This window comes from Vanacampus margaritifer, chromosome 6 (genome assembly GCF_051991255.1).
Source record: "Vanacampus margaritifer isolate UIUO_Vmar chromosome 6, RoL_Vmar_1.0, whole genome shotgun sequence".
NCBI classification, from domain to species: domain Eukaryota; kingdom Metazoa; phylum Chordata; class Actinopteri; order Syngnathiformes; family Syngnathidae; genus Vanacampus; species Vanacampus margaritifer.
Window position 1 is genome coordinate 12,162,828 of NC_135437.1, and position 17,993 is coordinate 12,180,820.

General features: G+C 39.2%; 2 protein-coding genes across 4 annotated transcripts; one reads left to right on the forward strand and one right to left on the reverse strand.

The window, feature by feature from the left end:
* The first annotated feature begins 420 nt into the window (after positions 1–420).
* On the forward strand, positions 421–2,788 carry LOC144054018 (lectin-like). Its single transcript, XM_077569039.1, has 7 exons — positions 421–478; positions 596–665; positions 818–845; positions 947–1,032; positions 1,193–1,324; positions 1,584–1,698; positions 1,766–2,788. The coding sequence occupies exons 2-7, from the start codon at positions 603–605 to the stop codon at positions 1,843–1,845; spliced, it is 504 nt and encodes a 167-aa protein (XP_077425165.1). The 5' UTR covers positions 421–478; positions 596–602; the 3' UTR covers positions 1,846–2,788.
* Positions 2,789–3,827: 1,039 nt separating this feature from the next.
* neto2b (neuropilin (NRP) and tolloid (TLL)-like 2b) lies at positions 3,828–16,024 on the reverse strand. 3 transcript variants are annotated; one of them, XM_077569197.1, is made up of 13 exons: positions 15,605–16,024; positions 14,741–14,784; positions 13,704–13,760; positions 11,725–11,883; positions 10,419–10,667; positions 10,145–10,192; positions 9,942–10,069; positions 9,493–9,594; positions 8,233–8,359; positions 6,377–6,490; positions 6,106–6,236; positions 5,923–6,015; positions 3,828–4,574 (listed from the first exon to the last, which is right to left on the reverse strand). In XM_077569197.1, the coding sequence occupies exons 3-13, from the start codon at positions 13,753–13,755 to the stop codon at positions 4,131–4,133; spliced, it is 1,647 nt and encodes a 548-aa protein (XP_077425323.1). In that variant the 5' UTR covers positions 13,756–13,760; positions 14,741–14,784; positions 15,605–16,024; the 3' UTR covers positions 3,828–4,130. The 3 variants fall into 3 exon arrangements, with proteins under 3 accessions (XP_077425323.1, XP_077425324.1, XP_077425322.1); XM_077569198.1 differs by lacking the exon at positions 14,741–14,784 and having other exon boundaries at positions 15,609–16,024; XM_077569196.1 differs by lacking the exon at positions 14,741–14,784 and having other exon boundaries at positions 15,605–16,016.
* Positions 16,025–17,993: the final 1,969 nt, after the last annotated feature.

Here is a 17,993-nt window from a genome sequence, read left to right on the forward strand (position 1 = left end):
AATTAACACATAAGAAGTGCTCTTTAAATTTGGCGGGCAAAAAAAAATGTTAATAAAAAACTTTTTAATTAAGCGATTAATCGTGATTAATAAAAATTCTAAGATGTGATTAATCTGATTAAAATTTTTCATCGTTTCACAGCTCTAGTTTTAATGCAAAATATTAACAGACTTTACTATTGCATTAGCATATGATAGAATTAGTGATAGACTACGGTGTTTTCCAACCTACGTATGTACGAATTCCAAATGACCAAAATAGCCCTTTATTAGTCCTCAAGTTAGGTTGCCAGTAGCACAATTAGTTCAAAACTAAATTGTCAAAGACAGAACAGCAGTTGGCAAGTTGTTCTGGGCGGGTCGTCAACTCTTATATGACTTTGAAACTATTTGAAACCACAAACATGAGGACTGCCAACTCAACATATAAAAGGAATCATCGTCATTGTCCTCGGCATTCAGCATCACGACTGCAAAGGTAACTTTTCGCGAAGGTTTTGGCTTGTATTGCATTTGTGTTTTATATTAGGAGATGTAATGTAATGTCGATGTAAGGCTAACATTTATTGTTGTAAATATGAAGTTGTTTCAATAGTCTACAGATGGCATTTGCCCTTCGCTCGTTCTTCCTCCTTTGTGGAGTCAGTGGACTGTTGACTGGAGTTGTAAGTCAACACAGCATGTACTATAGTGCTTGATACAATCAGTTTAATAATTAATTAATCTCTCGAATATGTTGTCATCTCGAATATTGCTGTCTTCGTTTGTGTCACTGGTCGGCAGTCTGATTTTACCAATGTGATTTTCTTCTTTACAGTGGTCTTTCCAGATAATTGAGAGCAAAGGTTGGTAGCTCTGACTCAATACTTTCCATTCCAATTGAACAATTTCTCAGTCTTGATGGACAAATCTCATTTTCTTCTCAAAAACAACAATTGTTTTGCAGGTAACGACTGTCCCAAAGACTGGACTCAGTTGGACTGTCACTGTTATATCTACCAACCTGATATAAGGGCCTTTGCAGATGCGGAGGTATGGATGAAAATACTTGTAATTGGCTTCCCAAGCAGTCTATTACAGTCAGTGATTCGTCTGTCTGTTGCTTGAAATCTTTGGATCGGGTCAAAGTATCTTGCCAATTGTCTGGAAAATCTGTGCGACTGAAATCATATTTTTCCTCTCTTTCCATCAGGCCGTCTGCAACATTCTTGATGCGAATCTAGTTTCCATCCACAGTGATCTGGAAAATGCATTGGTTGTTCACTTGATTCGAGCGGGTGGTAATGATGACGTAGCCTGGATTGGACTGAACGATGCAATTGAGGTGAAACGTTGACCAGCGGAAATGTTCTGATTGAATCCTGTCACTTTGTATTTTTGCACTTCGAGAAAATCAATGTTTCCTTCAGACTCAGGGTTTTTAGTTTTAGTTTTGTATTTTTATTTTTTATGATTACAACTGACCTGACCACATTCCTCCCTCCAAATGTGATATCCATTAGTTTCACAATGATAATTCTTGTTGCTAATAGTGCTAAACACATTCAGAAGGACTACACCGTCACAAACACTTTGTCTTCCAGGATGATGACTTCATATGGACTGATGGTTCACAGCAGGATTTCCTGAACTTTGACACTGGTTCACATCCAGGCGAGCCTGATCAAACTGGTAACTGTGTTGCGATTGATGAGGATGGTAAGTAAAATCAGTGATTAAAGTTCGCTAACAATATAATACTTACGACAAATTTGATTTCTTGCAGATGGATTTTGGCAGGATGATCTCTGCACAGACGAGGAACCATTTGTTTGCATTAGGAATGTGAACACTTTCCACCACTAAGCGTTCATCATCCTGCCTTCTGTCGCGATCGATTTTGCTCGTCACGATTACTCATTAGCACCAAAATTTTAAAATTCAATTTTTTGCTATAATTGTATGTTACATTTTCAAAACTCAAAATGTGCAACTTTGGACTGAAAATTTATGGTAAATATTTTACATTACCTGTCAAGTTTTACATGGTCAGTTTTGAAAATGTCCCCAATAATATAACAAGGTATTCCATTATCAGTAATAATGTTATAACAATATCAGTCAAGATTATACATTTTTATGTTATCGGTGAAATTATTACATTTTTGTTTGAGTTGAAGGCACATTTTCAGGAAATTATTGCATTATAGGGTGCTACGAGTTGCTAAATGGGAATAGATCAAAGGGTAGATTAAAGACATGATCAGTTGTAGGCTGCGCATGACTAAGTTAGTATTGTCGAGTATCGTGCCAGCAATATTTTATTTCTACGGGAGCAATGACGCCTTAATATGATAATGGTACCTTGGCTTACAACTGCCCCAAATGACCAGTTTTGAGCTGTTGGTTTCTTTTCTTTCTATTTTTCTTTGTGTTGCGAGCCAAAATTTCAATAATGAGCCAGGTCAGCTATGTTGTCTCTTATGTCCAAAGGAAAAAGCAATTAAACTACTGCATTGTCCTCACATGCTGGCAAAGAGATACGCTGTCTGACGTTTATTCAATGTGACACGCAAATACAAATTGAGATCATTTGCAAGTATCTGCTGTCGGCCAACCAACTCTAGCTCGTTATGTCACTCACTAGACCACACCCTTAGATGGACAGATGATTAGGTTATGTTTTTATACAGTGTAGTGCTATTTTTATTTTTTTTCAAAAGCGCAAAATGGTGGTGTTTTTTGGGTTGTGTAATGTTTTAATGGCACTAATTAAAGTCAGAAATAATGTGTTTGAAAAAAAATTAAAACATTATACGAAAACCAATAAGAATCGTTATGCTCTTGTTTTGTTGATCTGCTCTGCTTTTCTGTGTTCTCAAAGTGTCTGGGTGATTGATGGTGGGAGCCTCCAGTGACACACCTGTTGACAATCAGTAGGGTATTTAGGTGCAGAAGAAGCTTTACGGTCGCAAATATTTTCTGTCGTGTTTGCTCACATAGCTTGGTGAATTTTTTCTTGTCGTACTTACTTTGAGTTATTCATTTCATATACTGTAAATCATTTTGGGTACTTGCTGGTTCTCAATTTTTCTAGTCTTGGTCAGATTAGATTCAATTTTGCTTGCTCATCCTTTCGTTTTAGGTTCCAAAGAAATATTTTCATTCAACACTATCTTTTGTTTGTACTTTAAAGTATGTACCCGATTGTGTTCAATTTCTTAGGCCTTCACGGTCACACACAAAAAAATGTTGCGTAAACGCAAGATTTCAAGGTTAAAAACAAACAACTTTGCTACAATTTTAACTCTTAAATACGTTTTGCTGTGTTCAGTTTGATTGGTTGTAGTAGAAATTACAATACTTTGAAGAAAGTCACATTTTTCAAAATTCCAAAGAAAAAGCCTGAAAAAAACACCTCGTTTATCGAGCAAAGTAGTTTTTTATTCTAGAAAATACCTTCGTTTTGCAAGAGTAAAATGCTATTTTAGATTTGTTTAATAGGCCTACTATAGAAAATTAAATTTTCATTAAATTTTCATTCTTGAACTATAAGGTTTTAGCATGTTAAAACCTTATAGTTCAAGAATGAAAATTTAATTTTTGTTTTTTCAGGAAAGCACTCACAGTTGTGACCCCTTAACTTTGTACCTGGCCCACTTACCAAGGCTTTAAGGTTTGTGTCACATTGCATTAGAGCCATGAGCGTAGCACATGCTCACTTGATATGCTATTTCAGCGTGGCATTAGATAAAGACAATGAATAATTACACTGTAACAGTTTAGACAGTCCAACCAGAGCCGGTTTGCGATGGGAGCTAGAGCTTGTTTTAACGACTTGAAACTGGTTTTCATCAATCTGTTCCTTTTAATAAAAGTATCAAAACAATCTCAACTGCTTTGCTAAAACAGACTGACCTCCATCTTGATATTGATGTTTACATCAACCTGTGTATGTCACGCGGCTGTAAAATAGTTCTGATACAGTGTAGTAGCACATATAAATAAATGGCTAGATCACATCACATATAAACAGTTGACCAGAGAATGATTTTAATCGGAATGATAAAAAAAAAAATGCTTGCATGTAAACCTGGCAGATGAAATGAACACATACTTAATAACACACTTAAAAGCTGACATGTAGTGTATTAAAAGTCCATAGATAAAGATCTTTGTTGGGCCATCTCGTAGCGACCTCTCCGATTGGCAGCCCTGCGTACGTACACGTCGTACCCGGCACCGTCGCCCGCCTCGTGGTCATCTTCATGGTCCTCCATGACGCGATGGTGCTGCTCCGCCAGGCTGTACTGCGTGTGAAGGCTGGCGGCAGCTTTGACGCTAGGCCAGCTTTTTTTACGCAGGCTGCCGGTGGAGCCGCACAGAGGAGGCGGTGCCCTCTGAACGTCGCCTCGGATGGAGGTGAGCTCCGAAGAGCCGCGGGTTGCCCCGTGAGCGCCTTTGATGGAGTTGAGCGAGGCCTGAGAGCCACAGTGGTGCTCGCGAACGCAGCGCGAGCCTGAAGAAGACGACCTCCTGAAGGCCTGAAGGGACTGAATTTCCTCTGGAAGATCTCCCAGGTCCCCTGATAGCTTCTATAAAACAAACACCACTCACAAGTCAACTTTAAAAAAAATTTAATGCTAAAACACTGTACAATGGTACCTTGAATTACAAGTTTAATTCACCAACAAAAAACTCAAATATTAATAAAAAATAAATAAAAATGGCTCCTACCACATTGTCTTTTAAAAAGTCATAATAATTGCAAAGAATGTTAAGAACGAAACAGTTTGTGTCATGATTTCATGCTTCAGTGCCCATTGAAATTGTGCACCTTTCAGTGTACAAATCTTGGCCACCAGGGGGCATAATAACACAGACATACAGTACATTCAAAAACAAAGTTTGCAGGAGCTGCAGTAATAATAGTCATTTGCAGAGAACACGGCCTTGAACAATGCCTTGTGAGTATTGTTATATTGTCTGTTTACATGTGTCACTACACCGTTTGTATTTAAATATCAGGGATGCGTGAGTATCAATACCAGGTATTGGTATTGGGCTTAAAAGTGTTATTGAACCTCCCTGTTAAATATCCTTTGTTTAAAAGATTATATATCTTTGATGCTAGTTTTGTTAGCCAGTCTTGCTGTGTATGTTAGCATTAAGCTAGCAGACTATTGGAAGTTAAGTGGTTTGGTTTAATACATAACGTTTCATTCTCTTTGCTTTATGCTTAAACTTTAACTAGTGAAGATTTAGTCATAACTGTTTTAATTTATTTATTTCCTCAGTAGAACTTTAATCTGTGGATGTGTCTTTGTGAGTGATGTCGCAATTTCTGCCAATTGTCTGTAATGAATGATGTTTTTAAAGTCTTATCGTCATGACTGGGACCTCATCTATTTCCACAACAATGTAATCAATGATGTTTTTAAAGTCTTATCTCATGTCCGGTGAACTCCAGGTGGGCTGTTTGGTGGGGGCTTTTGTGGTACCGCCCTTCAAGATATTATAAGAAGGTTGTAAGTGTCTGTAATCGGGACACTTGCGAGAAGCTGCAGCCATGTTCTGTAAACTCACCTGTGTCCGGAATATTCTGTAAAATAAAACCTTCAAAGGAACTGTTCACCGATCTCCAGCCTGCATTCGGATAACCGACATTCTAACTACCCGAAAGAAAACGAACACGCAAAGAAAAAGATCTTTTCTTCAACACTAGCAATGGCAACAAACAGCTTGAAGCCAGCATGTAACCTCTTTTTGAAGATTTGTTCACAATCTGACAAACTTCCATTTGTTGTGACGTTCTAGTACGTTAGTGTAATATGTAATGAGAAAAGAATCGATAAGGAATAGAATCAATAAGCAATATCGATAATGGAATTGCTTCATTTTTACCCTAAGAGTAAATCCCAGTCTTGAGTTTAGCCCACTGACCTTTTCTCTGAGGGTCAAGAGTTCATAGTGCGGCGGCTCAAACGGCGAGTGGTAGTCCCCACGCTGAAACAAGTTATTCTTGCGTACCAACACCTAAAATGCGAAATACACACAGTCAGTATTTTGAACATGAGGACGCCTTTTGGAAAGATTAAGCCTTTGAAGATGAGATCATGTGATCACCTTCTTGCGCGGCTGCTTGATCTGCACCAAGATGGAGACTATGAGGAGCAGCATGACCACGCCCGTGGACACGCAGATCACCGTGCCGTGAGTCCTCGTCATGTGCTGGAAGATTCCTTTCTGCTTCTTCTCTGTGCCACAAAAACATCAAACTTCATGTCTGCCAACTGACTTACTGATACGGATATTACTTTCAAGATAGAAAGGTAGATCATGTTAGACGCTCAAATTACTAAATAAGTTGTCACCAAATAAAAATCCAACGTATAACCTTTGCAGTTGCTTTCGTCCCATGGAAAGACACAGTTTTGGATGCCGTTGCACACCAGAGAAGTGTTGATGCACATGTTACTGTGACAGAAGAATGTGCTGCCTACACATGGAGCTGCAACACACACACTGCATTGTTAAAGGAGAACTAAACACTATATACAGTATTAGTGCTGTGCACAAATGGGTGGAAATTCGGACATTCGTTTGAGTGGGCGTGGCAAATTCTAAATCAAATCCAAATTTGCGGATTTAGATTGGAATCATTTTGGTTACATGTTAATTAACTGTTTAGGGTGAGTTACAGACTTAAAACATGTGGGAACATACGCATGAAATCATACTTGATGTTCTTTTGACAATACTGTGAATCTTTTCAAGCCACCCTGCAAATCTTCTCCGGTGATTTGATGTAAAGCAAACACAAGTGCGCATGTTCATCACAGAGCTGTTTTCTACCCGGTTGTTAGTTCAAACACCAACAGCGCAACAGTAGTTGCCAAGCTATGCAAAGACATTTTCAAAAGCTATGGTCTTATAGCCCCGATTATAAAATGACATGTGATCTATCTATCTATCTATCTATCTATCTATTGAAGGCATTATTTGATTACTTTATTAAGTGTAATCTTTTGCGTGTTCAAATAAATCAGAATTGAGATCTCATGAAGAAGTTTTCCTTGCAAGGATTTATTAAGAGCTCTTAAGACACAGGAAAAAAGCTTACATTCGAAAAGTGATGATAAGCTCCCAGTGTGTGTAAAATATGGAAACTCCCAGGTGTCTTTATACTAGTAGAAAAGGTTCTCTCCGCCTCTTACATTTGACAGAGATAATGTTGAAAATAAGCAGGCACAAGATACTGACATGGTCATCTCCTCTCCCCACCAGCTTCGGAGAAATGATGTGGACAGGCTTTGACCTTGGACCTTCAGTTTTTACGACCAAATGACTAATGACAAGAGACTCTGACAACTTTTAAAACTTATCTCAAGAGATGGTGAGGAGTAAGAGGTTCAAATGAAGTTCACAAAATCATTATCACAGTGTTATTCATTTAACTACACATGGTTATATCACATCTACAGTATATACCTATAACTAAATTCAAAAACAGTAAAAATATAAATTGAAAAAGTTAAATGTCAACACTATCTATCTATCTATCTAGTTATGGCGGAGTTCCGTTCCTACGCTGGCGATGTAACCTGAATTTCGACTTACTGTAAGTCAGATTTCCCCATTAAAGTCGATGTTTACATCTTACTTAACCCTAATTCAATGTTGATTTAACATATTTTGCTATCTGGGTATCAATCGCTATTTAAGTGCACTACACTTACCATTTAATATTTTTGATTAAATTGGATTTTACTTTGTTGGACTATGAAGCATTTGTCAGGAAAAGTACAATAAGTACGTGATTCAAGTTTATTTGGGACTCGTTCGTTAACGTGAACGAGAATAGGAGTGCTGATAATGGCCCAGAGTCCAGGCATTAAAGTACAAGTATTAACACATTGTATGTGCCAAAACTACTCAAAACCCTGTGTACTGATTAATATCGCATTTGTGGAACAAAAGTTAAACAGAATAATTCATCCATCTCAGGGGACGGCCATGTTGGACAATAACGCCCTCTGCTGTTGGCCCAAATTAACGTCACACCTGCTCTCGCGCTTGCATTGAACGTCTCGTGACCAAATCCATTAGTGGACTCCCCGTGTATACTGGGATAACTAGCATAATTACAGGATGATGACATGATGGTTTGAACCCAGATTTGTAAAACTGGTTTTCAAACCATCATGTCGTGAAGCTCGCACCTCGTGAGTAAAAAGTAGTTTGTTAGCTTACGGTCAGCGAAAGAAGTGAACAACATCCGAAAGCGACTGAGTCGGCTGCTCTCGTCCGCCCACATCCTCACCACGCCCACACCCGTGTCCAGCATGATGTCGTTGGCCACGGTGCTGCAAAACTTGGCCTGCAACCAACATAGTAATACAACATTTTCTGCTAATGAGTGCTTCATGATCCCGTACAAACCTTTTTAGTAGGGGTGTGAATTGCGAAGTACCTGGCGAGTCATAGGTCACGATTCGATTCGATTAGTCCCGATACAAATCTATAAATTGATTATTGTGATTTTTTTTTCTTTTTCACTCAAATTCAGAAAATACTAATCAGTAAACTTGTACATGTACACTGTAAGATTTGTATGAAAATGTATTTATTTATCTGAAACTTTAGGCTTATAACTGAGCTACTGTTTCTGTTTGAACAGCCCTGAAATTAAATATTTAGGTTTAATGTTCCAATGTTCTTCCAATGCTAAAGTGTGAACCCTAACCCTAAGTAAGACGTTTTGTTGAATATTTCCATAAAAAATCGATGTTTAAAAATCGATTCGGCCGCATATAGAATGAATTCGAGAATTGTGCACTGTAAGATCGCGATATATTGCCGAATCGATTTTTTTTAACACCCCTACTTTTTAGAATGTTTGTGAACAATAGGTCCCATCGTACTTCCGTGTGGCAGTAGGCAATCGACTATTTCGAGCTGTAAATGATGACATAAATGTATTTTGCTTGAGGTTTGGCTTTGTACTACCAAATATACTCCAAATTGTTTAGGTTTTTCCATTTACTTAATTATTTATTTATTTATTTTCTTTTATTTTCCATTTGCTCTCTTTTTTTTTATTTATTTTTTATTTATTTTTATTTCGTACGTGGGTGAGTATGTGCGTGTGTGTGTGTGTGTGCGTGTGTGTGTGTGTGTGTGTGCGTGCGTGCGTGCGTGCGTGCGTGTGTGCGTCTGTGTGTGTGTGCGTGCGTGTGTGTGAGTGTGTTTATTCATTAGTTCACCTAAAACCTTTTCGACCGTGTAAGGTAGGCTGCAAGATCTTCTTTTCGAGGGACACTGCACACATTCAAACTAAAGGCTAAAATCATAATTTAAGACATTTCTATACAATTCTATTGTTTTCTCAATCACTCAGCCTTTGGTCACATGTAAGGTTTTCTTTACTAGTGGTGCAATGTGCATGTTTGCTACACAGAAGTACATTGCGTTCAAAACATCTGTACACTACTTTCAAAGTTTGGGTATGACCTTGAGGTCCTCGATAGCGTTGCTTCCATCATAAACAGCCACAAAGTTCTTCTTGCACTCGTTGGAGTTTTCCATCTGGTACTCCAGGAATCTCAGGTAAATCTATAACATGTAATGACAACATGGAGGAACTCGGGTTTGTAATTCATCACAGTCGACTATAACAATCATGCTCCGTTACCCCGGAAAACCACTCATACCAAAATTACTATAACACTAATTACCTGTTATGATTGTGCGTGAGAAATGACACGATCACATCTTCTGTCTCTGATTGGTTGTATTTCCTCAGCCGCAAATTAAAATAGTGGCATAAGATGTGGCCAGAGAACGATGAGTCAAGTCATATTGACGGTTTAAGCGTATATAGCGCAGAAAGTGTTTTTTTTCTTTTTGTTAACTGTAAACACCCCCTTTAATTTGTGACCATAAACAAGCAGGGGTTGCACCTTGTTGTTAGTCGGGGCGCGTATGGTCCAAATGCAGTCAACGGCCTGGTCGGGCTTGACTTTGTACTCCTCCTCCACTTGGCTGGATCGGATCAGGCCGTCAGCCCCGGACAGCTCAAACTGACAATCTGGAGGAGGAGGAGGAGGACCACTGAGTCTTCTGCACTCTATTTTCATTGAAGAATAAGTCATTGGTAAGCTACCTGGGATGGGGTTTAGGAGCCCCCCCACATGCAGATAGAACTCCGGGTCTTTGCATGAAAACAAAAGAGAGTACATTTGAGTTTCTAGCAGTCATTTTTAATTGTCAAATTGGCAAAGGGATCTGTGGGATGAACTGACTTGTTGAAATGTGGAAAAGTAAATACACTTTTTTTCTTAATGATTTGAACTGGTTGTGAAATGTGTAAGAAAACAATTTTTTTTTGGGTAGTAATTCTAACATCAAATAAGAAAACATGCTACAAAAGCAATCACCTGCTGTGAAGCTGTAGCGGACATGAAAACCGATCCCCTCCAGTTCTTCGTCGCTATAGAAGCGGATCCACATGAAGCGTCCACTTGACAGGACTAGCCCGGGGCAGGTGGCACCGCAGAAGCGGTTGATCAGCGGCGAGAAACTGAAGGGGCCGTCGCGCACCTCGATGTGGTCGAAGCGACACTCGAAGGACGCCTCGATGTAGAAGGACTTGTTGAACTGCAGCTCGATCCGCTGCCGGGGCAGCGCTGGGGGGGCAGAGTGAGTCACGTGGGTTAGTTATTATGAGATGGAACCTGCTTCCCTTTAGCTTTACTTTAAAAAAAATGAAACCATGTTAAATTATTGATTATATATATATATATACAGTATATATATATATATATATACAGTATATATATATATATATATATATATATATATATATATATATATATATATATATATATATATATAAAGATTTTTTCCACCATTACAGGTTTTCTCAGCTGCTTTGGTTTAACCCTGGGGAACCCAAGAAGCCTTTTCTTCTTTGGAAAATTATGAATTATACATTAAATGACTGCTATAAATTCACTGAACACCAAAATATATGTTTTTTCAATGTTTTTTTCAATTTATTCCCTAATTTAGGATTAGGGCGAAATTTGTCCCTTTGGGATTTAGGTCGAAAAATCAGAAAAACAAAAACTGTCACTAAACTATTTAGAATTTAAGAAAATAATCAATCAAATACACAGCTACATTGAACAATATAATTTTTTTGTTTTATTTGTTGCATTTTAGCCATCTTGTCACCACCACTCTGGCTCATGTAAGTGCAATATTCATCCACTAGATGGCCCCATGCAGGGGTCAGAAGTGGCACTCTGGACTTTTGAAGTTAAATAAAAAAAATATAAAAAAGGTCTTTGTTATTTGAGTAGCAGAATTTATAGGGGTCAAATTTGACCCCGTGGGTTCTCCAGGGATATTTTCTAAGATCAGAATTTGAACTACTTGCCCATTTCCACATCATTGTGTCACTTGTGCACATCAAAAAGTTTCTCATTTCTTTGAACCTGTTGCACATGATTTGGCACATCCCTGCAAGGTATTATGTCCAATTCGCTCTTACACTTTTTTACCAAAAAACACCCTATGCTAGAAAATGGCACCAACGCCCCGTCTAAAAAGGAAAGTAGTACAGTTGGTAAGTTTAGCCTCAGTTGTTACAGAAAGTCTTCACCACATGTGCATGTGCATGTGCAAATGCACTTTGGATGCATTATTATTAGTATTTTTAATCAAATTATATATGTTTACCTTCTAGCACATACAGGCACTCTTTGTTGGGAGGGTAGGCATTGGGGTAGTTTGGAGAGCTAAAGCTGCCACCGTCTGCGTGTTGTATCCAGTTCCCACAATGGCGAGAGCGTGATGGCCTTTGAGACGGTTTCAGCCCTTTAGATGCAGCACCGTTACCTGCACAACAATACAAGTCTGACCCATGTTTTTTTCTTGCCTTATTAGAATAAAGTGTAATTGCACATCCAGTACAGTAGGTGGCAGTGGCACTGTCATTGTCAGAGAGTGCACACGGAGTATTAGCTCCTCTGCAGATGTGTACTTACAACAATTTTAAAGATAAATGACACTATTTATAGTCGTGGCGGAGAGTTGGGAGGGCACGAAATTCTTTATTCTTTTTGGGGGGGGGTTACAAAAAAAATTGGGGAAGCACTGGTCTAAAGTAATGTGTCAGGCTCCAAAAGTACTTAACGTTTTTTTAAAGCTACTGAACGCAGAAAATTCTATTTTGAATCGCTACTGCCACCTGTTGATGAAAACAAAACAGCACACACCCTTCTTCACGTACACAACACACGTATGACGTCTCATCCGCAAACAGAGGGCGGGAAATTCGAACCCGAATCCAGTCTGAAAACTATTGGCCAGAAGCTTGCAGGAGTACCCACTGTAAACAGCTATGGTGTTAATCTACCAATTTGAATGAGTTTCACTTATAAATGGTCAAATAAAAAGACTATTGTAAAGATATGTTGGCTTTAAGTACAGACACTTGTGTAGACTAGATAAATAAGAAGTACTGATTCAATTAATTGACTTGAGTGAAATTAAAACAGAACCGACAGAAATATACTTAAAATCCCCGGAAAGTCAAAATACATAAAACTTGTAAAGTGTCATTAACAGCCCTGTAGAAGTTAGCAATGAAAAATAATCCAAGTAAATGGAACGAGGATTCAAAAGCAAACCTTTCGCTTCGATCTTGGGGGGGGGGGGGCTGTCCTTTGAAGGTGCATGGAGCCAACCCAGCTTTCAATCAAATACAATTACTGGAAAACCTGGAAAAATGGATGCTATCTCATCTAAGCATATTTCTTATGCCTACCCATAGTTGGGCCATGAAAATAAATACATTAAGGCCTCCTATGGCTGGAATATATCCCACAAGGATTCCGCGCAGTGACAACGAGGCGCTCAAAAGTGGCTTTTGTAGTCGACTATCATGTGATCAGTCATAGCTGATGGTAAATGGTACTTCATTTATATAGCACTTTTCCACTGTACAAGGTCCTAAAAGCATTTTTATATTTTGACTACTCAGTTACCTACTGATGGTGCCGCATGCGGGTTCAATATCTTGCTCAAGGCTAATTGGACATAGTGAACGCTACCTGGGATCAAACTCACAACCTCAGGGTGACCTCTCTACCACTGATCCACCACCCCATGATTTATGACACCATGGATATTTTTCAGTGAGTTGAAAGATGACTTCATGGTTAAAAGGTCGATACAGAATTGTAACGTCGACTAGTCAATTAGTTGAGTTAAATCCGCGTATCTGCTAAATAACTGGAAGAAAAAAAATATCTGTAGGCCTATGTGCTTGTTCAGACAATTTAGTTTTTTCCTTACGCCAAGCTATCAAAGCAAGTGAGAATTGATTTATACTTTTGTACTTAAGTATATGTAAGTACAGGAGTTGTATCAGTACTTCTACTTTTACAAGTGTCTGTACTTTTGCCAAAGTAATTGTAGGCCAACTCAGTGAGTTGGGCACAAACATATTTGCAAATTTTCGGTCCCGAGATAAAACCCTGCACCAGAGGCAATTCTTTACGAGCCAAGAAGTTCTCTTTGCTGACATTTCCATAATTTTGCATTTTATCAAGGGGGTTACAGCATTTCCCTGGGAGCAACAATTCATATATAAAAAGACAAAAGATGTGACATGCATGATAATGTGTATTTCTGCAAGCAGATTTCAATTTTACCTCCGGTCTTCTGAGCCCGAGCAAATCCCTCCTCAATGAAAAGGAGAAGCATCCAGACTGTAAAGGAAGGCCACAGGCAGAGAATAAAGGAAAGCCAGACAGCACTTAGCTGGATTTGTTTGTCTCCACTTGTTATCTTTGGCTCTGAATGTATATGACACGCCGGGTTCCAGAGGGAGGAATAAACACACAACACTTGCACCATCTGCTTGTTCAAGTCTCACTCATTTTTCCACCCTCCTTATTATCCATCCATCCGTTTTCCATAGCTCTTGTCCTCATTAGGGTCATGGGTAAGCTTGAGCCTATCCCGGATGACTTTGGGGGAGAGGCAGGATAATCACAGTACAAGTACACAGAAACTACTCACAATCACATTCACACCTATGGACAATTTAGACTGAACCTAAAATGCATGTTTTTTGGAATTTGGAAGAAGTCGGAGTGAAATGCTAACTCAACACAGGAAGGCTGGAACTGAGATTCAAACCCAGGACCTTAGAACTGTGAGGCAGATGTCCTAAGCACTTTTTTTTTACCGTGTTGAATAATGATATTACTTTTTATGGCAAGTCATCTAACTTGGCTATTTTCCTCAGTTGTCAGAACATATCTCAAGTTGCAATGTTGCCTGCTTCGACGAGCCTCATGTGCAAAGGCAGCCAAAACATCATAAGAGCCAAGCGATCACACGTTGAGCCACATTTGCGTCCATTACGTAAAAATCTGACCCAAATAGAACACGGAGCCCGAGGGTGCTGAAATGTGCTGCGGCTTGCTGCCACTGTGCCATGTGATGCTGACCCACTGCAAGACACAGCACATCGCGACTTTTCAAGAACATGCCAATGATGCGTTCAATGGCATTTCAACTTTTTGAGTTCAGTAGGGACACTTTTACAGTCTAATAAGGCTCTATACAATAGATGTTTACAAAATATGTTTCTCATATGTTTTTAGTTTGGTTGTAGTTTGCAATGTTGTGGAAGTGCTCTGATTCCCACTGACAGCTTTTTTGAATATTTTGATGACCTTACCCGATGACGACTGTTGAATGATATGAGCGTAGTTTTGCTGCGTTCTGAAATTTGAATCACAGTTGAAAGATGGATCAAATATGCCAAGTCATATCACATGAGCTTTCACAACACGGCAATTATAATTATTTATTTATCCTGATACCAAACGTTGAATTCTTCTTCCTTTTTGTTTTGTTTAATCTTGAAATGGTCTATTCTTTTTATCCAGAGCTGTATAGTATTGTACAACCACACTATCATTGACATTCACGTCGTCTTTACTTTTTTTTTTTTTTTTACAAAAAAGGTGCCCAAAAAGAATTTTTTTACTAAATTGTTGATTTGAATTAATTTTTTTAGTTTTATTTTTTTTTTAATACAAATACTCTTGTAACTTAAAGGGATACTTGACTCATTGAGACATTTTCAGCAGTAAAAAGTGAATATTTTGCCCAGAATGAATTTGATAACTGGGCTACATTACTTTTTGGATACAATAATACTGTTAAAAACTAAATTTTCCACTTGCTGTCGACTGAAGATGGCCAAACCCAGAAAACGGGTGAGCCATGATTGATCGTTACTTACTTCCTCAGCACAGGTGTTGTCATCTTCAGTCGACAGCAAGTGGAATAATTAGTTTTTAAAGATATGAATTGTATTAAAAAAAGAATGTAGATATCAAATTCATTCTGGACAAAATATTAACTTTTAACTGCTGAAAATGGCTCAATGTAAAAAGTATTCAAAATATTCCATTAACACATTAGCGATGCGCTGGAGCCTAACAACACCGTTCATGCTCATGAGAAGTAACTATAAACCGCTCTATTCTAATCAAACAAAAAAGAAAAAAGAGAAAATAATGAATATCTTACTCACCTACATTCATCCTCTCTGCTGGGACTTTCGGATGCTTTTATGTGAAAACCCAAGCGACAAATGACATGTTTACATCAATGCCGTTGATACGCGAATGATGAAGACAATTTTATCTCCTAATAATAATCCCCGACGCCAGCAGACGTGCTCCCTGCTGGGGGGGAACTGAAGCTCGCACATCACACAAGTCAAGATAACAAATCAGCGGAGGAAAAGGAGGAGGATGCCACAAGAGGGGTTTAAGACTAGACCAAACTGGAGCTTGAGGAGAGAGAGATCATCGCGCATGTGCAACAAAACCAACACTGTACTTATGCGTTATACTGAACGGTAGTTCTCCCATTTATTAGAACTTTTGATAATGTTTGTAAACAACAAACACAGGGTACTTCCAGGTGATAGAGAGTGGCTAACTACAGTTTTCCTCATCCAGAAGTATTTGTGATGACTTTGTGAAAAAGGTCACATTGAGATTTATCATTATTATGTTTCAAACCAACTCATTGTAACGGATATGGGCTGGATGACACATGAGCTGCTAAAACAAAGTGTGTGTGACTTGAAGAGTTTCTATGAATGCCAGCTGTGGCGCTGCAGCTGCCACCGCGGGCGATCCACTCTAGACATTAGTGAAAGCAGACAAAGTTCAAAACAAGAGCAAGCCAAGAGGCATTAAGGGCAAGTAGCGTCGCCACGGCAACCCCCGATGGTGTCTTGCCTGCTGGTTGTGATGTAATCAGGTGCCTAGAAAGCAAAAGTTAATGAACTAAGGGATCAAAAGTGAGACACAATCCTCTTTCTTCCTGCTTTGGACTCTCTTCCTGTGTGGCAGCAGGAATCGTCGTGCGTTGTTTAAAGCCCCTTGTGTGAGCCAACGCAACAGCAGGAAAGCTTCCCTTCAAGTAGGAGCATGAGGAATACTAATACGGTAACTGTAGTGACACAGATCATGCTATTTAAGGTGTCAAAATCAAGGCGAGGGGGGCAAATCCTGCCCATTACAATTAAATGTGACTACTTGATGTGTTGGTGTGTGTGGAGTGGAGGACCCAAATGCAGAAAACAGGGAGGCGAGGCAGGCAGGCTTGCAGGAGTTTGGAACAAAAACAGGATTTTATTTCCCAAGGAACAAACCAAGAGGCAAACAAAGGACGTCGAAAAACGACAGTTTTTCCCAAAATCTGAAACAAAAGTAACATACAAAACTCACTAGACTAACCAGGGCAAGGACAGGACAAAGGGCAGACTCAGAAACGCAAACAAACACCTACGAGCAAACAATAAATTAAACAAAAGACAAGAGACTAAGGCCCTGTCCACACGAAAGCCCGTTTCAATGTATCTGCTCAAGTTTCGAACCGTTTAGGCCGTTCGTCCACACACCGTTTTGGAGCTTGAAACCGATCACTTTTGAAACCGGGCTCCAGAGTGGAAAGATTTCCAAACGCGCCCCGGGACAGCATATGCGGGATACTCCTCCAGTGTTGACGTAAGGGTCGAAGCTCTATGACGACGCATTGTCGTGGTTTGATGACGTTTGTTCTGTAAATTGCAATAAAGTTTACAACAGCAAAAAAAGGGTTTGTCTTCTTCGCTGATTCTTCTTCTACACTTTCCGTTAACTCCCTGTGGCTGCGCTACAGCGCCACTCCAGACTTGGCATATACATTACAGCCGTTAAACGTCCTCAGTGTCTTCTTTTGGACACACGTGTGTACGAAATTTGTTTGAGGAACGAAGCCGGCTTTGCTTCCGTCTGGACGAGACACACCTGGGCAAGACAAAAGTGGCAGGGGGCACTGATTGGTTGACACACGAGGAAGGTCAGGCAAACACAGGTGGATCACATAAAGCTTGACGAGACGAGGGAAGGACACATGGACAACAGAAACAAAACACAGATGACACAGACAAAAGACAAACAACAAACCAAACCAAATCCAAACCACAAGCCTCCTTCCTCACAAACTATTATTTTCATTTCATAGTGTTTTTAGCGTGTGTGGGTGTGGCCATGTCAATCTAATCCGTCCCTGGCCTTTAGATTTAGTAGTGCCGGCCCATGTAACTTAAATTATAATAGCAATGGGAATATTTCTTTAACCAATCAAATTCATTCTTGCAGGGCCAAAGCTTTGGTTCTTAATGGCGTCCGCATTTTTTCATCCCCTGATTGGTTAGTCAGAGTAAAACTTGTTGCACCCAATTTTAACGAACAAAACACGATTGAACGATCTGCACACCAAAATAAGTGCATCGTGTGAGTTTTGCCAAATCTGTATGTCTCCTTTAACTCATTCAAACCCAATAACATATAAATAAGTTTTTTAATACTTTGTCCTTCACTCCCCAAAAACGTATTTATATGTTTTTTAATGTTTCTTTATGC

What these genes read in the sequence shown, in the direction of transcription:
- neto2b (XM_077569196.1), bottom strand. An exon ending in GCGCCCCGACTAACAACAAG is followed by an intron (nt 9,595 to 9,941) that starts GTGCAACCCCTG and finishes TACATGTTATAG; the next exon opens with ATTTACCTGAGATTCCTGGA. An exon ending in ACGCTATCGAGGACCTCAAG is followed by an intron (nt 8,360 to 9,492) that starts GTCATACCCAAA and finishes TGTTGGTTGCAG; the next exon opens with GCCAAGTTTTGCAGCACCGT.
- LOC144054018 (XM_077569039.1), top strand. Translation starts at nt 603, where the DNA reads ATGGCATTTGCCCTTCGCTCGTTCTTCCTCCTTTGTGGAGTCAGTGGA. An exon ending in GTGGACTGTTGACTGGAGTT is followed by an intron (nt 666 to 817) that starts GTAAGTCAACAC and finishes TCTTCTTTACAG; the next exon opens with TGGTCTTTCCAGATAATTGA. An exon ending in CCAGATAATTGAGAGCAAAG is followed by an intron (nt 846 to 946) that starts GTTGGTAGCTCT and finishes ATTGTTTTGCAG; the next exon opens with GTAACGACTGTCCCAAAGAC.